The sequence below is a fragment of the Boleophthalmus pectinirostris genome, unplaced genomic scaffold (genome assembly GCF_026225935.1).
Source record: "Boleophthalmus pectinirostris isolate CB_2022bp ecotype Guang Dong unplaced genomic scaffold, ASM2622593v1 HiC_scaffold_16, whole genome shotgun sequence".
Lineage (NCBI taxonomy): Eukaryota > Metazoa > Chordata > Actinopteri > Gobiiformes > Gobiidae > Boleophthalmus > Boleophthalmus pectinirostris.
The window spans coordinates 17,450,410-17,471,816 of record NW_026571095.1 but is presented as its reverse complement, the minus strand read 5'-3'; the positions used below and the strand labels follow the sequence as shown (position 1 = coordinate 17,471,816).

The window sequence follows — 21,407 nt, the reverse complement described above, 5'->3', positions numbered from 1 at the left end:
GGAAACTATTGGTTATCTAATCCATTTGTATTGTGTGTGGACCATGTGGGTGAGTGTTATAGCATTATATTATTATAGTAATCTTATAATATTTATGCATCCTTTGTGCTTTGTTGATGCCCTACAAGGCCTTTACTCATCTTCCTAAAAAAATGAGAAAGCCGCCAAATAATTTCTTCTTGGTCTTTTGTCCAGGATTTATAAACCTCAGTTGTTAGTGTACATTAAAAGAGGGCCTTGCTCCCACTGAAGCCTATTAACCTGGACACAAAGAATGCAGTAGTTCAGGGCTATACGATATACATAGCAAAATGTCCATAAAAGTAGTTTTTAGGTTAAGGTTGTTTGCATCTTTTTATATTTTTAAAAGAAAACAAAAAGCAATATTACTAGTAAAAGTACACAAAATCAATGTTCTAAATAGCCAAATAGCCAACAAATCAACATCAATAATAGCTAAAGCAAACTTTTTAAACTAATTTATGTGAGATTGTACTATGAATATGCATGTCCTTTCCCACTGAATGAAAAAGTTCCATTTTGTCAACAACATTGAAGTTCTGTCCCCTACATTCAGAACACACATAAAGGTTCATCCTTGAGCTTTGGTGAGCACAATTATTTTGGTTCCATGTGTTTTGAATTATGCTGACTGCTACAAATAATTTTTCAGTCACCACATTTGAATAAAAATTAAAGATTGAACCACTTCAAAGTCAAATGTGTTTTGGGTCCCACGAAGTAGCAATTTTCAGTCCCAAAGGTTAAGCGACTCCATGAATGTTGTACAAGACAGTTCTCTGAGAGACGGGTTTGAGCACATGCTATCACTTCAATGTTCCCTGATAAAAACACAAGGGACAACTCACTTTCTCTCAACTCCACTCTCAATTTCCTCTCATCAAGAAGAGGCAATAAGGACACATGGCAGCAGTGACCCCTCGAGCTTTGTATCTTGTTTTATATTGCAGCTCTTCAATGTTCTCCTCCAGTGCTTGGGCGTTAATGAAAACACTCTTTGTCACAACTATGGACCATGAAGAGGTAAGAAAATAACGCTCTGCAATGTTGGAAGGCTTTCTTTGTTTCACATCTTGAGACATTTGCTTTAGTAGTTTACCAGTGTTCCAGCCAAATACTGTGAGTCGATAGCACTTAAGCTTCACATCAAGAAGGTCTTGGGTTTGACTCCAGAATTCATGAGACCATGTGTGGAGTTTTTTCTTCTTGTGTCATGGTGGGTTTTGTTCGGGCCCTTCAGTTCTTCCCACCCGAATCTGCACAATAGGTAGAATGCTCCATTTAAAGTATTCCTTGGCAGTGGCGGCATAGTGTATATCTGCATAAACATATTTTTATCATGTTAATTTACTCATATCACTTTATTTGGTTCATGTCTTTGCCCATTGAGATCACTGGGCCGGAGCAAATTCAATGGAGTTCTATAGAAGAGCCTCAAGTTTTGAGAAAATTTGGCATCAGTACGTTGCTTCTGCACATTGCTTTACATTGCAGCCCTGAAGTATGTCTTGGGGGTGCAGGTTGGGAGCAAACTCAAATCAAGTGATTGGTCTTCATAAACGTTTATCACACACTTGACCTACTGTGATTTAATGTGCTAGCTCTCTCTTGCCCACCCCCAGCTCTCCACTGCCCTATATATATATATATATATATATATATATATATATTCTAGCCAAATTAAAGCTACCATCTGTAAGTTTATTTTATTGTTTGTTACAACAAAGCAGATGCCCCCCCCCCCCCCCCCCCCTTCCCACACCAGGCCTTTGTTCAGCCTCACCTGTGCCCTCTGGTCTTCTTCTGTCAGGTCAAGCAGTCACACTATCAGACAGAAGTAATGTAGATAGCATCTAGTAGTGGGGTGAGAATACATCCGGAGTGGCTCTGTCAATCTAATTACAAAGGGTAGCTGTCATGCTATGGGACATTCCAAACAGAGCGTTGACATATCCATGAAAACAAAAAGGTGACAGATCCCCAACCAAAAGTTGCACAGTGCACATTTAAGACCAGTTAAATTTAGTTATCCCAAATTTAGTTATGAAAATTAGCAGGCACCAGAATAGTCTACCACATAATAATCCAAAAATAAAAGGACACAAGCACCACTTTCAAATGACATTGGCCTAAGCGAGTTTTTGTTTCGTTCAAGTAGCTCACCTCTATTTCAGACTAGCCTCTCCTCCGCTAACGATATTTGTAGTGCGTAATATGACTCAAGACTTTATTATGGATTTGAGGAGACACTCAAATGTTCTAGGAGGACTTGCTCATGTAATCCTGTGCAGAGGTAAAACTAGTGCATCCAAGGACAAGGAAATCATGTAAGGATTTAATGTCACCAAAAAAAAAAAAAAAAAAAAAAGAGATGTAGAGAGTTGTCCAAATTGAGCTAAGTATGATTACTGAGGTGAGAGAGATGTGTTGACTCTAAGTTAATATTGAAATGGATTTATAGAAAATCACACTATTGGGTATAATGAAAAAGATGCAGAAAAGTTGTTGTAGTAATAATCTTCCAAACAAGGGTATAAGGTGATATTTTTCTTTATTTTTGTGTTTTGTATTTCACCCTATTCACTTATTGTGCAATACTTGAACCTCTCAAGACAAGCACACTTATGCACATTTCTAAATGGATTTGCTAAAATATAAATTGAGATTTTGTTGATGTTTTTGGTCAATAAAACCCACCCCTTATTTGTTTGTTGTCGCATTGCTCAAATTTAGTTATGTTTACATAACAGTTATTAAGCAGCTGAGCATCTGTAGGCAAGGCTCATGTTTATGTGAGTAGACATGATGCAGATGGAGTGAGTTGTAATCTTGGAAAAATTGCTTTGGGACTTGAACTGGCAAACTGAGCAAGAGTGCATTTTAATGCTGTTTCCCAGGAGAGCAGTGCCATCCACGCTGTCTCCATTCATATCCTTCTAGCCTGTCAGTCAGAGGACAAAACACAGCCACAGAAAATAGTTCACATTTTCATTTTTACCAGAGCAAAACCCATTGATCTGTGCGCCATGACCTCTATAAAGAACCATTCACACGTTTGAGAAACGTTTATGGACTTTTATATAATTGTTTTGGCTTCAGTGATGTGTGGGATGGTTTGAATGGTTGGACTAGCATTGTGCTGTTAAGATGACAGTGCATAAGGTCAGACTAATTCTTGTTCCAGTTCAAAAATGTCTTGTTCTCAAAGCAAAGTTTGGCCTCACCTCAAAATGGTTCAAGTGGCTTCAACAGACTTTGGTTTTTATGAATGTAACTGTGGAAAATGAATGCACTAAAATGGTCTATAGAATCAGATAATAACAATGTTTTATTTTCATTCATGAATAATCTTATTTGTTCAGGGCTTCTTCCTGAAAACTGAAATTGTCAACATTAGAGTGATTTGCTTTGGGTCAACATAACATATTTCAGAGGAAAAAGATAACATAAATACAATGAATTTTTCAGTTGCTCTGAAATGACACAAAGAATAAGGCCATTCCCATGAAAAGCCTCACTCTGCTATCAGTGAAATGTGGTTACGTCTGTGTTTTAACTCTGCAGTATTATACAATGCAGTTCATTAAAACTGCATTAAAACATTTTCTACACATTACACTTACAAAGTGTTGAAAGCCTACTATCCTCCCCTTGTGTCTATGCTAAACCATGGGCTGAGGTAACTATATTTCACTTTAAGATAAATGGGGGAATTACTTTGTGTGTTTCAAAATTGGAGAGGAAACATTTTCACGTGTGCATTCTGTAGGTATAAAATGAGAGAATTAAGTTTTGGATCCATGATAAATTTGTCAAATTAAACTCCTGAACCTTTGACTGAGGTGTTCTGCTGTGATAATGCTAGACAGACACTAGCAATGGCAAATATGTGCACAGGATGTCCCCAACAGCACTCCTGTTTCTAGGCCAAAAGCTCTGCTCCTGATGTTTAAATTTCACTGTCAATATTGCCTTGTTATTAAGTTGAGTTGTGTCTGGAGATTTCTTAAGAATCTTGTTCCTGGTCTCATCTCTTAGATGTGAGTATTTGCTGAACAGACATTCTTAAAGTGATGATAGTATAAAACATCTGAGAAGGTTTCAGTTTTACATCTAACTACATTTATTTTATTATATTTTAATTAAAGTTGGGACATTATTTAAGTATTATTATATTTTAAGTTGCACATTTCCATTTCACCATCATTTTAAACAATGTCTCAACTTTTTAAACTTGATTTCTAGATTAAAAAAAAATTATAATTTGCTGAGTTTCAGACATGCTTTACTATAAATAAATCATACCCATACTTAAGCAGTGGCGTTTAATACAAAGTCATCACAAAGAGGAACTCCAGGGTGCTTTGTGCTGACTAAGTTTGTTGTTGCATACTGTGTTAAAATGTCTATTACTTTTCTCTCCCCTCAGGTGCACTGAGCTTTGAATTAACAAGTCATACCAGTGTAAATATTTGCCATAAAAATCAAATTAAACTAAATAGTGTGGCCTTACCTGCCTGATGGCGCACAAGAGCTTCCCATAGCAGAACACAATGACCAGAAATGGCACGATAAGGCAAAAGATGAACAGGCAGATGATGTAGGACATGCTGTTGGCCGTCTTAGCCGTCCAGTCCACGGAGCAGGTGGTCCCAGGACCCTCTGGCCCATAGTTGCTCCAGCCGAAGAGCGGGGGCAGGGTCCAGACCAGGGAGTAGAGCCAGGTGAGTGCAATGCCCAATGAGATCTTCCTGTAGTTGGATGGGTCTGCCTCTGTAGGGGCCATCATAGTGCTGTAGCGCTCATAGGACAGGACAGCCAGGGAGATGAGGGACACGATGCCTAAGACAGAGTAGACCATGAACACTGTTAATACAAGCTGAAGTGCTATTTAAACACAGCTATTGATTTTTGCTTTTGCAGGTGGCAGGACCAATTCATAGGCTTCATTCACATGAATTTCTATAGGCACCATTTTGCGGGCTTTTTACCATTCAAAAGACTGAGTATTTTGTTTGAATAGATAATTGCTATGGCAGCGTTTTTATCTTTCTGAAACCCATGTATACCAGGATAAGCACAAGCAGGGCATAAGCAGTCAGTTGTAAAATTGACTGTAAAACTAGTTGTAAAACAGTTGTAAAACTGGTGATATAAACGATCACAGTGGGGATTGAACCATGAACCTAGTTAGTGCAAAGATGTCCCCACTCCCCAATTTAACAAGCACACACTTTATTCATTTAAAGGGGATTTATAAGTATTTTTATTGAGGCTTTTGGAGGCTGCAGTAAGCCAGAATACCCAACAGAAACAAGCCGTTTAATTGGTGGGTTTGAAATGCATAAAAAGAAGGAAAATAATGTTATTAATAGCAGGATAAATTCCTCTGAAATGTTAATGTTTATGGGAAAAATTTGACTACATGAAATTGGACAAAACAAAGATGGCTCTAAAATGGTTATAAAAATAAAAAGTTATTATATTGTCTAGTAAATAATGGCCTTCAAATGACTTCCCTTAAAATTTTGGCTTGTGTTATTGTCTTGTGAGACTGGCTGAACATTGCTGTTCCCACACTGGGAGCATTTGTAATGAGCCAAGCAGGTTTATTGTTTTTGAAGAGTCACCCTTTACTTAGCAGATACTGCACTCCTGCTGGTAAATCACTCTTGACAACAGTTTGATTGCCTTAACCCAATCAACTTTAAAGAGACCACAAGGAGAAAAATTGAAAAATGGAATTACAGGCAGAGTTGTTTTGGAGTTAAGCCAAAGCCTTCCCCAGGAGTATTTAAAGTTTGTGTGTAACAGAGAAATGGCTGGGCAGGAGGCAGAGGTGGAGAGGTGCACCTGTTCATACAGTTTCCTAACACAGTTTGTGCCTGGGCTGAGCAGTCAGCCTCTGTTCTAATACTGCTAATGCTGTGAGACTGCACTGTGTCTGCAGAGACCACACTCCATCAGGAAAAATTATGCCTTCTGTACAAGGTTTGGACGGAACATATTCAATGAACTTCTGTTTACATTCACCACACTTACCACACTAAAAAATTTGCTTTACTTTAAAAAGAGTATGAACATTTACTAAAGGCTAATCAACAATTAAAACCTTATGTTCAATGTATGTGTATATGTATGTATGTATGTGTATGTGTATGTGTATGTGTATGTGTATGTATGTGTATGTGTGTAGGGGTGTGTATGTGTATGTGTGTGTGTGTATATGTGTGTGTGTATGTATGTGTATAGGGGTGTGTATGTGTATAGAGTTGATATTTGTGCCTTTTAAGTAATAGACAGTTAACACACTTGAAGGTGGGTGGGGCTGTTAAGCTTCATTGCAATTAAAAACATTTGCATATTACTGCTAAGAAGGTGCACTATGTAAGATCCACTACATGCTTGTCTCTTTGGAGATGTTATTGCTTTGCCAAAAATGTTCCATAGTATGGCATTTAAATGACCCTGGCATAACCGGCTTGTCATGGAGATAGATATGTTTAATGCTATACCTTGGAACATTCTATATAGGCAAAACAATAACATCTCCATGGTTGGTGATGGGCCTTTCATCAGAAAAGTTACATAGTGCACCTTTAACTTTAACTAGTCATGCACTTATCTTGCACTGTCACTATGTCGGATATACTTTTTCTTTTTGCACTATTTTCTTTGCACTGTACTCTGTTTCTCAGTTGCCTCCAGATATTACACTTATGTTGCAATGTTGTGGGGGACAGACTGCTGAGATTCCGGCTTTTATTAGTTTGTTAGAGCAATATAAAAATGTCAACACCAGTTTACTACCACCCCCTATGGTTGTGTTTGATCTGGGCACAATCACTATAGCAACCAATCCCTAACAACAAAAGCTGCTGGGACTTCTGTCCTGGTTAAGTCCCTTTATGTTCTCTCAGGCTTTCTCTGTGAGGGATTTTTCTATTGGCTGTATCTTCCCAACAGGTGGTCCAAAGTCTACCACATGTCTGGCTTGTCATCGTGCAATAATGTGAAATAAAGTACTATAAAGGAGGAGTGGGTTTGGGATTACACTGGTTGTTTTACATGAATCTTAAAAGTGAAAGAAAATTAATCTGACAAAACTGTAGGTGTCCTATAAGAAGATTTAGTTTTTCTCAATTTATTACTGCCAGTATTTTTTGCCAAAGTTGGATGGCATTTTTCATATAGTCATATAACTGAAGTTTAGAAGATTCTACACCAAACACAACATTATTATCTGCTATATAATAAATAAATAACAATTTTGTGATTATGACCATCTAGTGACCATCTTAGTGACCATCTTTTTTGCATGAATCTTTTGAGCAGTTTTTGAACTACACAGACTTGTGTAGTGGATTTGAGAAATATTTGTTCTGAAATAACACTTCATTCCAAGAACCACTTGATCTAAACCAGGTCTATAACAAGACTATTCCTGGTCTAAACTTGGGCTAAACCAGATTTGATTTTAAGGACTAAACCAAATGTTAAGTTCTTCTCCTGCTAACCCAAAGCAGAAGAAGAATGTGGATGAAATTCAGGCTTAATAGAGTAAAGACTAAAACTGCAGTGTGACCAATCATGCAGGGGGTGTTCTACATTTATCTCTATGATAGAATGTTCATTGGTTTCCATGGTGATAAATTGCACATTAACTACCAATAAAGTTTCAAGATTTAAGAAAAAAATACAAAATGGATTTAAGCAACATTTTCAGGAGCCTGTGAGTGTTTGTGGTACTGTTTAGGTGTTTGATTTTCAACAAAAAGATGAATTTGTGATTGTAATGCTATTTGAGAGGGACTTTTTAACAGCATACATCAGCTCACCTGTTGTGGTTCCAGCTAAGCTCTTACTGATCAGATTGTGTTAAAACAAAACTCAGATGAAGGTCTAGCAGGCATCAGACAGAACAGTGCCTACAATTAGCATCACATCCTCAGGGAATGTTGCAGACCCACCAAAAGGGCTGCAGTATCTGAGATGATATGGACATATGTAACCTGAAAACTTTCTTTCACAAATGTTCCCCATTTTTAATCACCTTTTCCCATTGCATGCTAGTTTAAAATATGCCTTCAGTTTTCAAAGGTCCATAATTACAGCAGCTTGGTTTTAACAGTCACTTGATTGTTACATAAATCCTGGTTTGGGCTCAGGTGAAACACTGATAAGCATCTCTGAAATTGCTGATGTTTTCTCACCGTCTCTGCCTCCTTATCTGCCTCTGAAAGACGATCCACCACGATGTCGCTTCAAATTGCAAAGCTAATTAACAGCTCTCTTCTTGGGACTCTTACACAAAACAGTTCAGAGATAAAACTTAATATTCTACAACGACAACTGTAACCTTTTTAACTGCATACTCAGTCATCATAACACACAGTTAGAGAACAACTTTTTCCTGTGAAACAATGCCGTATAAAACTTTCAAATGTAACTTATATCTCAAATCAAACACAAGCCAGCCTCACTGTACAGGTCTAGAGGATCAAAAGAAGCTACAGAATCTAATATTCCCAAAAGAAAACTTCTTCTGATCTGATAATGTCTGGGATCAAAAAGAGGCAAATCCTGTCTGTGATAATACATCCAGGAAAATGCTGTGAATGAAAAATATGAGATTGAAATAGTCTCTAAACCAAACCCCAGTTCTTTACTCTACAATTATAACATTAGATCTACTAGTAGCTTAATGCAAGATTTGTAGGATGTACATATATTTTCAAATAATAGCTCATAAATCCAGTAGCCTCTCATGTGCCTCCCTCTAATATACATGAAAGGTCCTATATGACATGAAATTTACTCTTGTCAGCTTTAGGCAATGTTATAATGTTGTTACCTCATCAAAAACATACAGTGTCAAGAGTTGTGTTTGTATAATTCACATATGTTTGAGTAATCCTGCAATATTAGTCTGTCTACATCTTAAAAGTTCAAAATGTTCTGTTCCACTTTGTGATGTCATGAAGCTGTAGTTTCCAAGTTACCAGCTACCTTTTACCTTTTATTCAGCAGACATTGGCAATTCTAGGGCTGAAACTGAGAGAAGAATGTTTGTGAGGAGGAAAGAAAAATAGTGTAATATGAGCCCTTTAAAAGGAAGAAGGTCTGGGACAACCAAGCTTTTTGCCCACCCATGTCCACTCCCCTGATTATATCTATTTATTTATTTATTTTTTTTTTACTGATCCCCATCTGTTAACTAAAACTTCTAAAACTAAATCCCCATCTGTTAACTTCACCTTGTGTTTTCATTGTCCTTAAGAGCATTTAGCTTTGTGTTAAAACCATGGATGTCAGCAAATACTTTCTCCCCTTCTCCCCACAATCACCAGCACAACAGAAGTGCATCTCTATCTCAAGAGCAGGACCAGTCCAGCAGCAGAACCCTCTTGCTCTTCCTTCCCCTCGTCACGGCAACGGCACAATCTCATCCCCTTCACTTCCCTCCAATGGCCACTTGCCCCCTCAGCTGGTCCACAACAGCAGCACATAATACTCTGGCTTCTTCTACTCCATCCACTCAGCATTAGATACACATGCACATCTTTATCACTACGCACAAGCACAATAGTTCATTTTCTTGTTCCTCACAAACTCAGTTGCTTTAAGTTGCCTTACATTGTTGTGCATTCTTCATTCACTCCATGCTTGGTGGTAAACTAATTATAGCCACAGCTGCCCTGGAGTAGAGAAGGAAGGAAGCCCCCCAAACTCACAAACTACATTCAACCATTAGCAATATGAGTGAAGTGTCTTGCAAAGGACACAAATATGCATTAGAGGTACTGCCGCCCCACTACGGCACCTGGTATTCCAGTGCTCTCCCATCCCAATACTAGCCAAGCCCAATCCCACTAGAGCATTCTCAAGGTACTATGGCCAAACATAATAGAATGGTTCTTCTTACATCATGTGGGTACCATACATGCTGTTAACAAATAAAAACAAATATTGATATATTGACACTTGTGCATACAGATGTAGACTACATGAAATATTCAAGACTACAATGTGGCGGAAGAATGATCAAACTAGACATGCATCCAACATACTGCGTCAGTATGTTGTGCTTGTTTATTTATGAGACAGGCTCATTATCTGGTTGACCTTTCTGCCAGAGTGTGCTATTGTTCGGCCTCTTTCTCCCCATTGCTCCCTCCACTCATGACAAATTAACTTCAACCCAGCCAGGTGATGCCAAGACCAGCATGTGCAACTGTGCATACCGAAAGACTGGGATATAGTTAAGGTGTGTATGGCTCTACTGCTACTTTTCTAAAATCTAAATCAAATCAAATCTAGACTTTTCATAATAAATCTGTCCGTGTTTCATATTCGCATGGGCAAACAAATGGTTTATTGGGGTTGAGGACCATAATTAAACCTGTCATGATAACACAATTTGAATCACGATATATTGCTAGAGATATACAGCGATATCTAACAATGTCACTGACACAAAAACAAAAAAGCAAGACAGTCCCAGTAACCCACCTTTTAATAGACAGTATCATTAAAAGGCCTGAGCTGCAACAGATACATAACAGAATCAACCAATAATTAGCCATAGAAGTCACGTATTCAATCTTCTACGGCTCAACTCTTTCCTCTTTTACAAAGAAATTGAAAAATATTTTGTTCCAGCTTTCATATATTAATGATGTTCATGAGAGGCCTAACCTTAATTGCCGCTTGAGACTTCTGTTGGTTGTCAGTATTACTGGATGCTAACTGTTTGATTAATACACAGCCTTTCTTTCAATATTTTATATCAGTGATTCCAGTTGGGGGCTGGGATACTTTATTTAATATATTTTTTTGAAAGTAGGTCAAATAGCACAACAAACTACTTTACTATTAAAACAGATTTAAAATGTTTTGCTGACTTCAGTTTTATTTTTCAATGGGGTTTGTAGACATGTTGCATGGTTATGTTGGGGGTCCTGCATGAAATGTTTAGGAACACCTGTTTTATTCTGACTTTATGAAATGTTGTGCAAGTTACTTGTTGTAGCACCCCCTTGTGACCATATCTGCTTCAAACTGAGAAGTGTGCAAAATGATTGTGGGCGCTGGGATGTTCAGAGTGGAGGATGCAGCTGAGTGGGCTCAAGCAGTGCAAGGTCAAGTCACCGTCGCTCCACAGAGTAAAAATAGGATTCATAAACAAGCAGTATCCAAATATATTGATTTCATACATATGAGATCTATAGCAATAAAATGTGTTTGTTTGGAAGTAGTTTGTTTTTTGTTTGTGTGGGAAAATAGTTCCACTTAATAGAGATAAAATAAGGTTTTAACCACCATTTGCTCATCAGAATAAGTTTGGCTGTAAACTGAGTATAAATTTAGCAAAAGAAAGTATAATTCTGTCAGCTGGGCAAATATTTTTGAGTAAAGACATTTCACAGCTCATCCAAGCAGATTCTTCAGTTTTGGTCAAATTGCTGGTGGATACTGCCTTATATCTGTCTGAAGGGAGGAGCTGACTACACAATGAAAATACACTTAAACTACCACACCTAAGTGTTTACAGTTTCTGTTTGTTGGCTATAGGTCTATTGAACTACACAAAGTTTGAAATGTGCCTGAGTCATATTAGCATAGGTGTTAGGCCCCTGATTGGTGCTCTGCTCTTGCATCTATTAACATAATGTCTATCCCTATTGTTTTCCCTGCTTTAATTTTGGTCTGAGGATGGAGTCGTCAATACGAGAAATGGATTTAAATAGATGATGTCTAAGTCCCCAGTCCTGTTCAAAGATGGACTGTCTTTAACTCCCCTCTCAAACCATTTCTTTTCTTTGGCTCAGATCTGTACCTCACTATCCTCAAGGGAGCGGTTGGTCACTTTGAGATGGAGATGTTCGGCAATCTGGGGTCCCATGCTGCTCTGACTCTGGTGTTGGTACATTGTCTTATGGAGTTTCTGTTTTGTTTCTCCAATATAATGCTCACTGCAACCTTCGCTACACCAAACAGAGTAGACCACATTGCTTTGTTTGTGGCTTGGGGTTTTGTCCTTTGGGTGAACCAGATTCTGTTTTAAATTGGAGTACACTTTTATAAACTTATAAATGTGTTGTCTGAAAAGTATTGCATTGGGTGCTCTCTCTCGACCCCTGAAATGCTTCCACATTTAAACTGATGTTTTATATGAAAGCTGACACAAATATGTTATAATGATTGTATTGCTTTCTTGTTGTCATTCAATCCTGGCTTCTCCACTTAAACGCAGTGACAAGTTGAGTAGTTCTTTCCTGAAGACGGAGATGTTGTCATTTCTTGCCTGAACACCTCGCCATTATTCATCCAGACAACGACTTCCTCTCCTCCAGTCCCTGACCCTCCCTCTTTCCGTCTGTGCCTTGTTTTTTATGAGCCCATTCAGGAATTACTCATCCATAACCAATGAACGCTTTAACAATGTCTGTAAGCTATCTCTCCTATCCCTCATACATACAGTATGCAGCTTGTTTCCGCACAGAGAAGCAAGTCCTGTCAAAAAGAGTTTTATAAATTGGCTCCTTGTGGACAATGTGTTTCAGATGGAGCTTAATCGCGGCGCAACACTTGAGTTAATGAGACAGTGGATATTATAAGAGAGTACACTGGGATACTGCATATTATTACTAGCTTTCTCTTTTCACTGTAATTCTGTTTTGGAAATTACATCCTATGCCAGCTGTAGAATGTCAAAAAGCATGCTCAAGAATGTTTTTGTATTTTAAAAGTTTTGACTGGCTCTAAGTGAGTGGAAATGCGTTTTGATTAAGTTGGGCACACTTTGTGAAACTTTAACAATAGGCCTAGCACAAAGGAATTCACATACAGATGAGCCTGGTGACAAATGACAAGGAGGAAAAGCTTGCTGGTTTTGTTTGTACTTTTGTAGTTACTGCTCCGATGCTAAAGTTCTTAAGAACTGCCATTGGTATGTACAGTACCATATCCTCTCATGTTTCATGTTCAGCTTTACAAGGATGGATCAGCAATGACATTAAGAGTTTAACTGTCACCTTAACTATATTGTTTTATGGATCTATTTCACTGTTGTATTTATTAGTTTTTTCTATGTTGTTTTTGTTTTTATTGTATTCAGTTGTATTATTTCTCTATGTGCAGCACTTTGGGAACAGTCTTTGTTTATGAAATGTGCTATAGAAATAAAGTGGATTAGATTTGAACTAGGGGTGTCAAATTATCGCGTTAATTGCGATTAATTAATTACAGTCATATTTAGTGCGTTATGTTTTTTAATCGCGTTAATCTCATTTTTAATCTCTAACTTTAGTGTTTCTGTATGCGAGTTGCTTTATTCTAAAACCTGTTTTTATGTGTTGTTGGAACACAACAACAACACACACACACAAAACGCGCGCAGTAAGAGCGATGTAAACGTCATGTTAACGTTGGCGGCGTCAGTCACATAATGGACGAGGTCGAAGAGCCAGTAGAACAGAGGCAGCAGTGCACAGGTAAAAACACATTCGTGTCTTGGAAATTATTCTCCCGACGTGAAAAATAAAAGAAAATAACAAATATAATATCGCCTACAACTTAAATGTCACTGGTGAAAACAACCTGCATAGGCTCATGATGTCTGCACTACTGTCCTATAGTGACCTGCCACATGAGGGGACACGCACACAAACACACACAAACACAAACAAACACACACCTTCATCATCGTCATTAACCTCAGAATGCACGGACCACGTTTTCTTCCGTAGTTACTGCGCGGACACCGACGCACCTCGTGTGGACCGTGTTTTCTCGCCAGAACTAAAACCAGAACTAAAACCAGGTCTAAACCAGGACAAAACCAGGACTAAACCAGAACTAAAACAGAACTAAAACCAGGTCTAAACCAGGTCTAAACCAGGACTAAACCAGAACTAGCACCAGGACTAAAACAGGATTAATCCATTCCAGGACTAAACTAGGACTAAAGTAGGACTAAAGCAGGTCTAAACCAGGACTAAAACAAGGACTAAAACCAGTGATCTCATATATAAAGCATTTCTCTATCAATAATATTTTGAATATGGTTAAGGAAAGACTGGACTTTTTATTGTCTTTAAGTAGACAAAAGTTATTATTAGTCTTTGCTACTTTACAGCAAACAGTTTCTTATTCATGGAGACTTGGGCTCAACAGCCAATTTGGAGAGATTTGTTAAACAATAAATGCCTTTATAAAGTCACTTTTTAAAATCTATATCAGTCTTTTGATCTGCCACAATAATGTAATAATGAATTTAAATGAAAATACCTCAAATTGAAGGCTTTTCTCAGTAATTTTTAGGTGAGATTAAAATGAGATTAATTAGATTAATTAATTACAGATCATAATTAATTAATCTCTCAATTTTTTTAATCGCATGACAGCACTAATTTGAACACACTACGAGCTATGTGAACTTGGTTTTAATCATTTATTTCAATATTTATACTATACTATACTATACTATATTTATATATTTAGATAGCTCCTCGATAGCAATGTTTAAGAAATGCTTGAATTGTGGATGGAAACTGAGAGTGAAGAAGGCAGGTGGCTTGCAGAGAGCAGAACCTGATAGTGTGACTGACAGCTGTGAGAACGTAATAGGCTCTAGTTGTATTTTTCCATACTTTCATGCACCTTAACCTACAGCCATGGATTGAACTGTTGTATTCATAGGTATCTGCCCCAGCGGCCTGTCCAGATAAAACGTGAGTGTGCTTGTTTGAGGTGCTAGTCTCATCGGGACAGAGGGAGGCCATAGTGAAACATTTATAAGATAGGGCCCTGACAGTTGATGGGTGTTTGCCATGAGCTGCTGTATGGGGATCTGTAAGTGTTTGTGAAGTGCACTCAATATTTTACTAGTCTGTAAAAACATCTTTGGCGATATTGTTGGTTCACTGATGAGATGTCAGCTCTCAAATAAGTTGAGGTTTGTGGTGTTTGTGCAAGCTAAAAAAACAGCCTACAATAATAAAATGCATGACACAGATTACAACAGTTTGAAACAGCGTGGCACTGGCTTCTGATATGATTATGCTGACTGTTTTTGTTTGTTAAAAAGTGTTATTTTCTTACTGAAGCACTGTAATCTTCAAGTTATCCATGAAACTACACAATTTTGCTTTACTCATTAGAGGAACGCATTATGCCAATATTGCCAAGGATTCCTAGATATTCTAGGCCTAACTTTGTTTTTGAATCTGAAATCCCTCCAAAACCACAACCTCCTTTAGTTTGTCTTTGACACAGAAGTGTATTAGTCTTCTTGGCTGAGAGAACCATGGCTCTCCTCCAGCGCTCGGAGAATCCTCGGTGGCGTCGTTTAGTTCATTTGCATGTTTATCAGCCCCGCAGAGTCCTCTCTCATTGCTCTCGTCCCCCGGGTGATTTTCTATTCTGCTCCTAACGCTGATGTATCTGCAGGTGCATGCTCACTAACCGAGACCAGCATCACCAGAGCCCTGTCCCGCCACGCGGCACCACGTCCCACCAAATGAGGCGCAATGATTCCACAATGAGCCACAATGAGCGGAGATGGCGCTGTGCTTGCCGCAGGCGTGGTCACTCAACTGTTCACTAACAAGCAGCCCGAGCCACTAAATATGTGCCAATAGCCAAAGCAGCAGTGGCTTCCAGGATACCATTAGACAAAAGTGTAGGTTATTAGGAACCATGCACCAACTTTGTAAGCACCAGTGAGCTGCGCTGTTGAGTCGCGCGCTGTCGTCGCTCAAAACCACAGCGGAGGAGAGGTTGTGCCAGAGACCAGAACATTTGAAGTAGCCTTAAATCCATGGGATATAATGTACTTTTAAAAAAGTGTTACTTTTTACTGGTGCTTTTTTCTATAGCCAGATGAGAAGATGTCTACGTAAGCTGGTGCAGCAATTAGCCACATTTGAACACTTTTCCTTGTTTCAGTGCAACTATTTATACGTTTTTGTGGGACTTTATAGACACAACATGCATTGTTTTTTTCAATTACACAAAATAAATGACACACAACCTTTGACTATGGTTCCATTATAGAAGCAGGGTTTAGCACTCCACACCTATAGGCACTACCTGAACACGTACTACGTGTCTACCCACAGCGAACACCCACTCATCCAGGCAATGGAAGCATCGGACTGGACCATAACAGTAGTTATCTGTAGGGCTTTAGTCGCAGTTTTAATTCTGTAGCCTACTGCGTTTCCGTAAAACGTTTCAAAATAGAAAGCACTTAATTTCTCTCACTAATCACAGCCAAATTGCCTCTCTGGAGTCGATTCCAACGTTCAAACATTTATCTACCAAGCACTACATTCACTGCCCAAACACATAGAAAAGACGATGGGAACTTAATGCACACCTTATAACGCTTCTCTTGACAACGCTCATCCAAAAACAAAGACAGTGTGTTATTAGGCTACTTACCAAAGAGCGAGTTGGCGAACCCGTACCACATGCATCCTCCTCTCCCGATCAGCCAGCGTCCCTGCGTGCTGGCGGCGAAGCTGAACGGCGTCCCGAGCGTGCACACGAGCAGATCGCTCACGGAGATGTTGACGAGCAGCAGGTTGATGGGTGATCGCAGCATCTTGTAGCGACAGAACAGCAGCAGAACCAGCACATTGTTCACAAAGCCAAAAGTCCCGATGAAGCCCAGGCACACGGCGACCACCAGATTGCCTGTCGGGGTGAGCAGCGACTGTCCTTCCCCGGGGACTGCGTCCAACTCGTCCCCGTCCCAAGCTCCAACTCCGGAGCACAAAGCGCTGTTGAGCTGCGCGCAGTCGCTCAGGTTGGACAAGATCATAGCAGTCCTGGCTCACTTGCGTCCTGGAGAGGTGCTTAATAATGTGTGCCTGCCATGTGTCAGATGAGAGTGTGAGAAGAAACATTAAGCCCAACACGTGCACACGCTAATGACTTTGTTGTGTTGTTTAAACTAAACGGGGACAATGGGAATGGCCGAGTTTGTGTTTGTTCTCCACTGTTCTCAGTCCTGCTTTAAATCACTGTAGCGCACTCCGCGAGCGTCTTCAGTTTGGATATTAAGCATCGAGCGTTATCCTCCTCATCATCATCTTCATCATTTGGCTCAGCCCCTTGCTGCGTAAAAGCCAACCGCTGCTCGTTTCAATCTCGCTCCAACTTTCAGGGGCTCTTCTTTGTGCGCTTTTACGCACGTCCAATGAGCGCGTGTTGCTGAAAGTAGCTGTCCATGGTGCTGAATGCGCTGCTCCAGTGATTGGGAATGAGGAAACACGGTTGAGGACATTGGAAATCAGCGTGAGCTTTAAGGACCACCACAGCGCTTCTCTTTTTTGAATGATCTCTTGTTTGAGCTCACATATAATTGGCTTCCTATTCTGAAAGAGCAAAAAGCAGTGTCTATAAAGCACTCAGACTTCATTGTTTTTAAAACTCACAACTGATCAATGGCTCTTTACATTGAATGTTTATATGTGTATTTGATATTTAATCTATGGGATCTTGATATGTAAACCCAAAGGGAAATTTCTGTCTGCCATGAATTCTAAAGGTTCAATGGTTCATCACATGCAACATTAAAAACATAGGTGTATGTGTAGATGATAACTATACAGTTATGTTTTCACTTTATGTGCATGTATTCAATGAACCTGCATATGCTTTAAATTTGGCCATGTAGGATTTTTAAAGAGCTTCTTCTAAATTTACTTGCTTTGTAAATTTGACCTTTCTTGTTTGATAACTCTGTTACTGACATAAAAATAATATTGGTCACTGACTCATAGCAATATATTTCTAGACAGCTACAGATATATAGGTGTACAGTAGTAATAAAGTATGCTTATATAAGACTCAGACAGCAAAAGGCAAAGTAAACCCAACATGTCACAGGGTGTCGAAGGACTCTAGATATTTATGTGCTGGTTTGGTCTGCACACTCTCCTCTCCAAAGGGAATATCATTTCAAGCTCACTGTCCATTCTCTCCCTCTCTCTTTTTTTTTTTTTTTTGGTTAATTCCATCTGCAAAATGTAATCATCCTTTTTCCAGTGTTCCGGTGTGAAAACAGAAGCTTGGGGAGGACACTGGTTTGAGGCCGAAATAATGAGGAACATGGAAATGCTAAGTGTCACACATCCACCTTCATGTGTCCATACTGTGCAGCAGTAGAGGGGAGAGGAGCCTTGTACTGAGGGAGCACTCAAAGCTGCTGCCACTGTAAACCCCAACAGTCACACAAGAACCTGGTGTGCTTACACTTATTATGTTTACTGCATTGTTTATTGGGATAAGATAGGGACAGCAGGTTGTACATATGTCCAAACTGTTACTTTAAAGATTGTTATATTTTTGGTCCCTTCCCTGTTCTCATGAAAATATTAGTTTATTGTTCATGTTCATGAAGGAAAATGTAGTGTCAACATTTGACCCAGTACCTCAGAGCAGATAATCAGGGCAGTGGATCACAGCAGTGCAGAGCCTGGGGATTTTGTTCAGGATTACTCGGCCGGTGGGTTATACTGCTGTGCATGTTTTGAACATGATTACACATTTTTGACTTGTAAGTTTCTTCTGTATAATATACAGTAACTGTTTTCAAAATCTTATAGCACCAACACTGACCCAGAAGATTTGTGTTAAAAACAATACTGTTCACAAGCTTTTCTCTGCCCATTTCCCATGATTTACATTTGAACCATGTAAAGCAAAGTGTTGACTTATTTGATTTGCTTTCATAGTTTGGGTCTTACTTGCTGGCACTGCACTCATCTGCATCTCAGAATATGAACTGTGCTGACTAATGTCTGCTATGGGGAACAAATGATCTGCCCCATCCAAAGGAACAACTACTGAGAAAATAGAAGTGCACACAGTTTAATGTTTAATACAATTTAATACCAAGTTCCCCAGGTTATTCTTCTAAACTAAGAATTCTGGTCCACCTGTCTCATCTCAAAGGGTGCACTCACCATCTGACACAATCTTACTCAGGCCAGATTGTGGCATTTATTTGAAATTGTTTGTTGACTCTATTAGTATTAAAAATATCTTATTATTATTGATCACCTAAACCCTTTTTGTCCAAACTTGTAAAAAGTACAGGTCCAGTCTGCAGAATTTAGTATATTTTGAATTTAGGGATTTAATTGTGAAATTAATTGTGATAATCTAAAAGTATATTTAAGTGTGAAGGCCAAACACACATGTGGTGTAATCACCTCTTAAAAACGAATTAAACTCTGGCCACAATAATGTAGTAATAGAAGACACATGCACCACTAACAATATGCACTTGACTTTGTAGTCTAATCGAAGGTTACAGCACAAGACATAAACTCCCTCTTCAACATGCTGTGAATTCCCTGCTGCCAAAACTCTTCGTCCCTGTCAGAAGGGAGCAAGGTAATTACCCATGAAAAGGTATACAGCGACATTTAGCCTGACAGCTACGTCCCAGTATACACTTCTAATTGGGCTGTATTAAGACACTGCATTTGAATACCAGGCCTATTTAATAATCTCACAGGGACCAGTCGCTTGGTATTTCTGCGCATTTCTAGGTCAGCTCAGAGACTCCACGCTGGGATGTGTCCGGGATGTAAAGTGCAAATGGGGCTAAAAGGCCATCTCTCCAATGTGTGTAACAACAGTATGCTCCCCCATAATGATGATGATTTGTTCACTTATAGTTACTGGTCCAGAGAGCAGTGAGTCAGTAGGAAATAAAAGATAATGCTTTTGTGTTAACTTGTTTTCACATTATAAAACAAACCAGTGCACTGAATGTTACAGAACCATTATGCAGTGTGTACATACGCTTCCTCTCTGGTGCCATTAGAATCCAAGACTAAAGAAAATACAGATGGGAGGTGTAAGATTTGGGAAGAATAATAAAGGTTAGCTGCAGCAGGATAGAATACATGTGTTTGAATGAGAGTGACCCCAGTGGAAGTATGGGGTCTGAAGGTGAACAAGGGGTAAGATCTAAGTACCTGAAATAGAATGTGTCTAAAAAAAAGTGAAGAGCTGTGTGCAAACAGAATGGAATAGGTCAGGAAAAGTGCATTGATGGCTGCAGCTGTATGGGCTTTGGTGGTACCGAGAAAAGACCCAAAACAGTTTAGGTATATACTTTTTTTACTTTATAGTTTTGCCTTTATTAGACATTTCTGAAAGCTATTTCAATCAAAGAAAAAGTCTTCAAGAACTCTCATGTCTAAGATTGACTTACTGTGTCTCAAAGCTAACAGTCACTTAAAAAAAAAATTGTAATACATAAAATAAACAAAAAATGTTTAATTAATTAAACAAAAAATTTGTGTTAGCGTAAAGCATTGATACATCAACATATCGCTCTTTTTAAACACAGAAGTATCCTCTGCTGAAGTATTAATTTTATTTGTATACTTTGTATACAGTGACATCCACCAACAGCTCCATGTTCACTGTCTTATTTTTAAATATTTATCAATTTTAGTACGACTGCAAAAACCTCAGAGAAAATATTGGACAATACAAGTAGTGATGCTAACAGTGAGGATGCTGGGTGCTATTGTGCACAGAGCTTATCGAGAAACGTGGTGGTTTTAACCCTCTCAGGCTCAAATAAATTTTTAGTATCAAGAAAAATCTGATATTTGGGGAAAATTTTAATATGGGGTAGTAATATACAATCCTGATTTTTTTTATCCTTTGTAAACAAAAAAAGTATTTTGCTCTTCTGGCAGGCTGTTTGCGTGTAGCCATTCTTGCACAGTCTGTATCGTCCACGTTTATCAGCATGGATGGGAGAAAAGGCTCCTGAGTAAAAAAAAGCTCATAAAATATGGATGTGGAGTAAGTAGGTAATTGGAATTTAGCTGTTGCAAATCTGCAACGCCTGCCTGGAGAGGGTTAAACTGCCCTGGAGAAATGTAAAACAATGTTTAATTTTAACTTGCCAGTTGCATTGAGGCTAACTGTTTTAAAATTATTATTGATCTCACATTTAAATGTTGTCTTGAGTATTTTGTTTGCTAGTTGCCCTTAAAACTCCCAAGTGACCAAATAATGGAAGAAAATGTCAAAAACAAACTGCTTGCGGTGGTAGCCTTCCTGACAGGGGTCACCAAGGCAGCGCTGTGGCAAGTTTTGATGCCTGCACCCTTCACCATCCCACCTGGCACAAACTGAGACTGAAGCTTTGGGTACGCTTGGAGGCAATAGTGACCTTTGACCCCTCCACACTAAGCCAAGAAAAAACTACCTGATCAAAAGTGAATGACTGATTGACTTTATAGCACATCCAGATTTATACTTTCTGTCATGGGCAAAAATATACAATTAAACAATTTTCATTTCCACCACAAAATTTATTGACCACAATTTGAAGTTCA

The 21,407-nt window shown here is 38.8% G+C and overlaps 1 protein-coding gene across 1 annotated transcript in view; it reads right to left on the bottom strand.

Moving 5' to 3' along the window:
* LOC110173528 (vertebrate ancient opsin-like) overlaps nt 1-16,852 on the bottom strand; it is a 44,141-nt gene extending 27,289 nt beyond the window's left edge. The window contains exons 1-2 of the mRNA XM_020939554.2: nt 16,471-16,852; nt 4,535-4,863 (exon numbers count right to left, since the gene is read on the bottom strand). Coding sequence (XP_020795213.1) covers nt 4,535-4,863; nt 16,471-16,852 — 711 coding nt within the window. The remainder of the gene's footprint in view (nt 1-4,534; nt 4,864-16,470) is intronic.
* Between the last annotated feature and the right edge of the window lie 4,555 nt (nt 16,853-21,407).